At 38.6% G+C, this 7,178-nt stretch overlaps 2 protein-coding genes across 2 annotated transcripts; one reads left to right on the forward strand and one right to left on the reverse strand.

Annotated features, from left to right (window-relative positions):
• Positions 1-244: 244 nt before the first annotated feature.
• On the forward strand, positions 245-1,129 carry LOC5574880 (protein THEM6; the record flags this gene model as incomplete). The annotated part of the gene is given in 3 exon segments (XM_021856657.1): positions 245-459; positions 559-940; positions 1,006-1,129. Coding segments are annotated over 2 exon segments (548 nt in total), but the record flags the coding sequence as incomplete, so codon positions are not given.
• A 1,355-nt stretch (positions 1,130-2,484) lies between these two features.
• LOC110680868 lies at positions 2,485-3,385 on the reverse strand. Its single transcript, XM_021856658.1, has 3 exons — positions 3,092-3,385; positions 2,748-3,029; positions 2,485-2,692 (listed from the first exon to the last, which is right to left on the reverse strand). Exons 1-3 carry the CDS (start codon positions 3,317-3,319, stop codon positions 2,558-2,560), a joined length of 645 nt encoding a protein of 214 aa, XP_021712350.1. The 5' UTR covers positions 3,320-3,385; the 3' UTR covers positions 2,485-2,557.
• Between the last annotated feature and the right edge of the window lie 3,793 nt (positions 3,386-7,178).

Raw genomic sequence — 7,178 nt, forward strand, 5'->3', positions numbered from 1 at the left:
TTGTGATTCGGCAAATGTCCATCATAATGCAATCGTTTTCGTGTTCTTCAACATATAAAATTACATTTTTTTGTTCAACACGTTTTCAACTACACGTTTTTGTGTCGTTCCATTACTTGCATCATATATCATTTAGTCATATCGTAAATTACGTTCACAGTAATTTTCATTGTTTCTAGGATTTAGCTGATCGGCTATTAGTGCATCGACCCTAACATATAGAACCATTCCCATTTTGTTCTAGGACTCTGCCTCACCAACGATATCGACACGCTGCTTTATCACATGAACAATGCTCGCTACCTTCGGGAGGTGGACTTCGCCCGGGTGGACTTTTACGAGCGTACGCTCCTCTACCGGACGATCCGCAGCAAGGGAGGTTCCGTCGTCCAAGGAGCAACGACCATTCGCTATCGGAGATTCATTCGCCCCTTTACGCGGTTCAAAATCAGTTCCAGGGTGAGTGATGGCGAAAACAAAGACGCCCCCGACTTTGAGGGTTTTAATTAATTGGTGTAACGACTTATGTTTGGTTTCCCCCTCCCACCGTTTCCGCAGATTGTTTATTGGGATAATCAATCAATTTTTATGGAGCATCGATTCATCGGAGCAGGCGACGGGTTCATCCATTGCATAGCGCTTTGTCGCCAGCGGGTCATCGAATGCTCTGCGGAGGATGTCATGGCGACACTGCTAAAAGGCAATGCTACCGCGACCAGTTCGACGGAGTGCTTGGATCGGTTGGAAAATGGCGGTGGGGCAATCATAGTAGGCAACGGGGGCAGTGAGTACGTTAGTAGCAGCAAGTTGAAACCGGACATGCCGCCGGAAGTTGCCAAATGGTTGGAGTGGAACGAAATTTCTAGCGCCAACCTGCGGAATGAATGCTGAGTTTTTGGGCCGGAGTGGCTATTGTTAGATGGTGACATTTTCCTAAAAGGTAATTTGAAGATTTATCTGACGATAAAGTATCTAGTAATCACAACTGTTTCCGTTCTTCTTTAGGAATTGTGGATGTTTATGTCTTGACGCTTTCCTTAGGAAAGCAACGCTTATAGAACAAGGTGGATTCTAAAACCTTTCTCATTGTTAACTTCTGTTGGAATAAATCCTTCAAATTTTAACTCTACATCGGTCGACAGTATCTTGATTTTATATCATCCGAAAATAATTGAATAGATTAGAGTAAGGTGGGGCAAAAGTTCGACCTTAGTGGTATAATCAAAGTTTCCAGGAAAACAATAGCAGTTAAAACAAAACAAACACCATACAGTGAACCTTCAACATATTGGCTATAATTTTGCTGAACAAACTTATGTCAAAATAGTTACCCATTTTTAGATATAACAGTTTCAATATTGATTGTCTTATTCGAACTTTTGCCCCACCGGTGGGGCAAGAGTTCGAATCTAGTGTGGGGCAAAAGTTCGCAGTGTAAAACACAAAATATCGATCCTTTTATGACAGGCATACTTTAAACCAGCCGTAAACTTAAGTTTGCCGAAAAATACACACTAAATTTTCATCAAAAAATTGCCCAAAACCGGGTTAATTGTAATATACTCAAAAATTGCAGTTTTTCGCAAAACTAAGTGGAAATGTAAAATTTTGGTGACAATTTTCACACGATCAGACAAATTTAACTAAATTTGAATAAAATATAGGATTTTGGGCAATTTGCAAATTTTTCCGTGATTCTATACATGGGTCGAATTTTTGCCCCGCTGATTCGAACTTTTGCCCCAACTATGGGCCAAAAATTGTTTTCAAGCATCTATGCAAAAACTAATACACTTCAAAGCAACCTTATGGTAGGCCTAGAAACGCCCTTACATAAAATATTGAAAAAGATTTTATCTTAAATTGGTTCCATGCAACGAAAGTTTGATAAAAAATTACAATATTCACGTCGAAAAACAACAAATAGCCATAACTTTTCCAAATCTCAATCGATTTCTATGATACTTGGAGTAAAAGTCTCTTACTTGAATAGCATTCGATCCACAATGACATTTATAAGATTTGTTTGAATTGAGCTAGAAATCTTAAAAAGAAACTCTTACCCCACTCTAACTTTTGCCCCACTTTACTCTAAAAATAAATGAAAGCCGAATTTAGTACTTTACCATTCAATTCCACTAGAGTTTGTATCGTTTAACAGATACGCGTATTTCGACCTCAATTATAAGGCAGTCTTCAGTGTAGTGTACTCGAGTTGACTTGAAGAAATCCATCGTAGTATAACATATACTTAAACTAGGTATAAAGTCATAATCCCCTTCCATCTTTGGTGAAAAAAACGTAATTGTCTCACACAATAATGTCTAAATTTCTGTATTAGCTGTTTAATTTGATTGTCTCCTAGACATACCAAATGAAAATTTCAAAATTTCAATTCAAATTCTAAAAATAAAACCCGGTCAAGAAATCGCCACCTTTCCCTATGGTAATGAGGCTTACTTTGCTAAGACATAAATATTCAAATTAAAACAAATTTATGTTATTTTATTCCCACCACCATTTATTAAAAATATTCAGAGGATTCTCGATTGACCATCTAGTGACGCTTCACTGGCTTGGGGGCCTTCTTTTCCGGGAAAATCGTGTAGAACGGACAGTTGTCTATATTCAAATGCTTCTTGATCGCGGGACATCCCGCCAAATTGTCCTTGAATATTGAAGCTGGGCAGTTCTGAAAATGAAAAATAGTTACTGATTTGTTCGTTAAAAAGGATTTGTAATCTCACCTTATAAACCGACACGTGGACGCACTCCATGATGAATCCGGCAGCCGGCGAACAGATGCGCTCCTTGGGGAACTTCTGCTGCAAAGCTTTCATGTCTCGGCTGAACTCCTCCTTGCGGTTGTCGGCGTCATCCAGGCACTGCTTGACGGCCTTCTGGACGATTTCGGCCCACACCGATTTACCGTTCAGCTTCTCCAGGAAGGTCTCCATCGCTTTAGCATCGTTCACGTTCTGACGGCGATCAAAGATTCTTGTGCTGTTCATCACGCACTCGGACATGCACTGGATGGAACGTTCAAAAGGTTAGGGCAATGATCGTCTTCTATATAAATTAAGAAACTTACATCCGGTTTGATCTCATCCTGAGCATTCTGTGGAGGAGGGAAAGAATGGACGCATTCCTTGACGGTGCCCTCGTCGAGAAGTTTGGGAGTTTTACAGCACTCGAACGGATCGACATTGAAGTTTTTGTTTAAACAGCTGGCGGGGACATTGTCTGGGGCAGCAGGATCGGCCAGAGTGGCGTGGGATATGGCGAGCAGGACTAGGACGGACGTGACGGTTGCCTTCATGGTGGATTATGTGAGGTTCGTTTGTGTGGAGGATTGCTACGAACTGATTGATGGTGAAATTCTGATGGTAGGCACACTATATATAGAGGTGAGTTAAAGTGGAGTAATTTAAAATGCATTAGAATAAAAATTGATTTCGATTAAAATAAGGCGGAAACGCCAAAGGACGACGACATTATTATTTGTGGGTAACCTTCAAAAACTTGCAGACGACTTCAAAGGCATTGTTCACAAATTTCACGTAAAACGATAGTTTTTGACTGGGCTAACCATTTGCGTTTTACATGGTTATGCAATTCTTTTACATCATTCAAGCAAAACTCCAAAGATTCTTGCAGATACTGCTCAAATACAAGAAACCTGCAAGATATTTCTTTAGAGGGTCCTACGGAAATTTAAAAAAGAGAAAGCATTTATGGAGTAATTTCTACCCTTCATGAAAATTACTTTTGTCAATTATGAGTGTTTTCAATATAATTTTACAGATCTTCCTTTGGAGCTTTGGAGATCCATCCCAAATTTCCCTCAAGGATGCATCTAGCAGCTTTTTAGAGGGATTCTCGTAGAGATATCTCCGAATAATTTCGCTGGGATTCTATCAGGAGTTCCTCATTCGGAATTTACAGTTATTTTCGCCATGAAAGCACTCAAGGATTTTTTTTCTTATGTAATATCATCAAGATAAGTCCAAAAATTCCCGGGGTGGTAAGTATTTCCTTCAAACATTTTTAAAGATCCTTTTATTTTCACGATTTTTTTAAAGAGATATTTCCATCAATTTCTTCGTTCAATAGCTGTTCCTGAGATTTTCCTGTAAATCTCTTTAGGAATTCTTACCAGAGTAGGATTTTCAAATAAATTTGTCCAAACATTGCTCTAGGAGTTCCTCGAACGATTCCTTAAGTAATTTCTACAGGAAAGTATTCCAAGCATTACTCGAGATATTCCTTCAGAAATTTGTAGGAGTTTCTGTAGGGAATCCGTTAGGCGTACCTCTTGGAATTCCATCAGAAGTTTTTTTTTCACCTGGAACACCTCCTGGGATTACATCATATTACTACGGATTACTACGGATTATATTAGGAGTTGTTCTGTGGATTACTTCGAGAGTTCTTTAAGAGATTTCATTAGGAGCTCTTCAAGGGATTCCATTACGAGTTCATTTAGAGAATTCACCTGGAATGTCTCTAGGGATTCTATCAAGTATTTTGCCAGGGATTCCATCAGGTGTTTCCATAGGAATTGAATTAGGAATCCCTCCAGGGATTCCATTCGAAAATTCTTTCATTGATTACATCAGAAGTTCTACTAGGGAGTTCATCAGGAGTTACTCTAGGCGTTCCATCAGGATTTCCTTCAGGGATTCCACCTGAAATTCTAACAGGAGTCCTTTGAGAAGTTCATCCAGGGAATCCATCAGGAGCTCCAGCAAAGATTGCCCCAGTTATTATTCTAGAGATTGTATCAGGGTTCCTTCAGACATTCTAATTATGAGTTCCTCCAGGTATTACATCAGAAGATCCATCTTCTAGAGAGATTACAGCAGGAGTTCTTCTAGCGATTTTTATCAGGAGCTCTTCCAGGGATTACCATTTGGAGTTCCTTCATAATTCTATCAAGAGATTCCTTAGGGATTCTATCAGTAGTTCCTCCATCTTTTACATTCAGAAATTCTTCCATGGATTCGGTTATGAACACTTCTAACATTTCATAAGGGAATCCTCCTGAGATTCCATCAAAAGTACCTTCTTGGATTCCATCAGAAGTTCTGTCCGGGAGTCTATTAGGAATCCAGATTTTCTGGGTTCTAACAGGTTATTTACCACGGATTCCTCCCGAATTTATTAAAGGATTCTTCCAAACTTTTTTCAAGGGATGCCTCCCAAAATTCCCTTAACGAATTAATCCCAAAATTCCGCAAGGGATTGCTCCCAAAATATCTCGCGGGGCTCCCAAATATATCGGGGGTTATCAAGAATTCCTCCAGGAATTAAAAAAAAATACAATAATATCATCAGTAATGAGGGAACTCACCAGTATTTTCTCCAGTGACTTTATCAGGAATTCCTCGTGGGATAAAAAAAGGAATTCCTTCTGGATTCCACCCAGAATTCCTTCAGGAATTTCACCAGAAATTCAATCAAAAAATTCCGCTAGAAGGTTCCTCCAAGAATCCCCTATATAAATCCTCCAGAGATTCCTGCAAAGATTCCACCAGCCTTCATCCAGAATTCAACTAGGTAATTCTCCATGATTTTTATCAAGAAAACCTCCTGGATTTACCTGAAATTCTCATGGGGATTCCACTAAAAATTCTTTCAAACACTTCATCATTACTTTTCCGAATTATTTTACCAGGAATTCAAAAATTCCTCCGGAGTTTCTTCCAAAACCTTCTGGAAAAATTCCTCAGGGATTGACACAATTTCCTATGAAGATTTCACGAGTTAGTCCTTCATAGAGTTCACCAATATTTTCTCTAATTATTTCAGCATAATTTTTCTAGAAAGGAGTTTTTCAAGAAATATCACTAGGGTTAACACTGGAAATATCACTAGAGGTTCGCCAGAATTTTCACCCAGGAATACCTTAAAAAGTTTTTCCAGGATATCCCTTCTTAGAATTTATTCAGGATGATCAGAAAGATTGTTTTTTTTTTTTTTCAGAAAACCCCCAATACTTCGGCGAAAGAATCTTCCAGCGATTCTGCGAAAAAATTGAAGTAAAATTTCTTTCCTTTCTCTACTCTAGGTATTTCATCAGGAAGCATTTTATAAAGTTCCAGAAGATTATTCCTCCAGGGATTCTTCCTGAGTAAATGGAAGATTGAACAAATCGTTTCCCTGAATGCCTTCAGGTTCCATCCCTGAAGTAATATTTAGAAGATTTTTATGGAAAAATTGTAGAAAAAATTCATGGAGTAATTTCTAGAAAAATTTTGGAGGAATAACCGAAGAAATCACTGGAAAACTTCCCAGAGAATTCTCTGGAGTAATTCCTAAGTATATCTCTGGAAAAACTTTTGACCCAATCTCTGAATGAGTTTCTTAAGGATTCGCTAAGATTATTCTAGGTGAATTCTTTAGAGAAATTCCAGCAAGACATACTCAATAAATAATAAAGACAAAACGTCGAATGCCAAAACGTCGAATCCCAAACGTCGATAGGGACAAAACGTCGAAAGCGATGCATTTTCAACATCATTTGCCAGACTTATTTTTTTACATAGAAATCGATTAAATACGGTATTCATAACGTTTGGCACATTATGAATCATTTTTTTTTTTCGGAAGAGTATCATTCTTCCATGGAAATTCGTTACTTTAAATATCTTTCGACGTTTTGCCCTTTCGACGTTTTGTCCCTGCGACATTTTGTCCTTTCGACGTTTTGAGATTCGTCGTTTGTCTTTCGACGTTTTGTCACCCAACCGTCTCTTGCAGTATTTTTTGTGGAATCCCTGAAGACTTCCGGGTGGAATCCTTTGGAGGAATATCAGTGAAATCCCTGCAGGAATTCCTTGATGAATATTTGGAGAAATTCTAGGGTAGAATCTCTGTAAGAATTCCTGGAGTAAATCCCTGCAGGTATTTTGGTAGGAATTTATGTAAGAGTTTCTAGAGAAAATCATGTAGGAATCCCTAAATGCGAATTTATGCAATAGGTCGAAAAACAAAAGGTCGAAAGGACAGAAGGTCGAAGGACCAACGGGCCGAAGAACAAAAAATAGGGGGCGAAGGGTCGAAAATCTGTTTTTAAAGAAGGAAAAATTTCCCACCAAGCAAATCACTTTCGTCCTTTGGGCCTTTCGATCTTTTGTCTTTCGACCTTTTGTACTTTCGAAGTTTTGTCTTTCGAC

This window comes from Aedes aegypti, unplaced genomic scaffold, assembly GCF_002204515.2.
Source record: "Aedes aegypti strain LVP_AGWG unplaced genomic scaffold, AaegL5.0 Primary Assembly AGWG_AaegL5_hic_scaff_1930_PBJ_arrow, whole genome shotgun sequence".
In the NCBI taxonomy this organism is placed as follows: domain Eukaryota; kingdom Metazoa; phylum Arthropoda; class Insecta; order Diptera; family Culicidae; genus Aedes; species Aedes aegypti.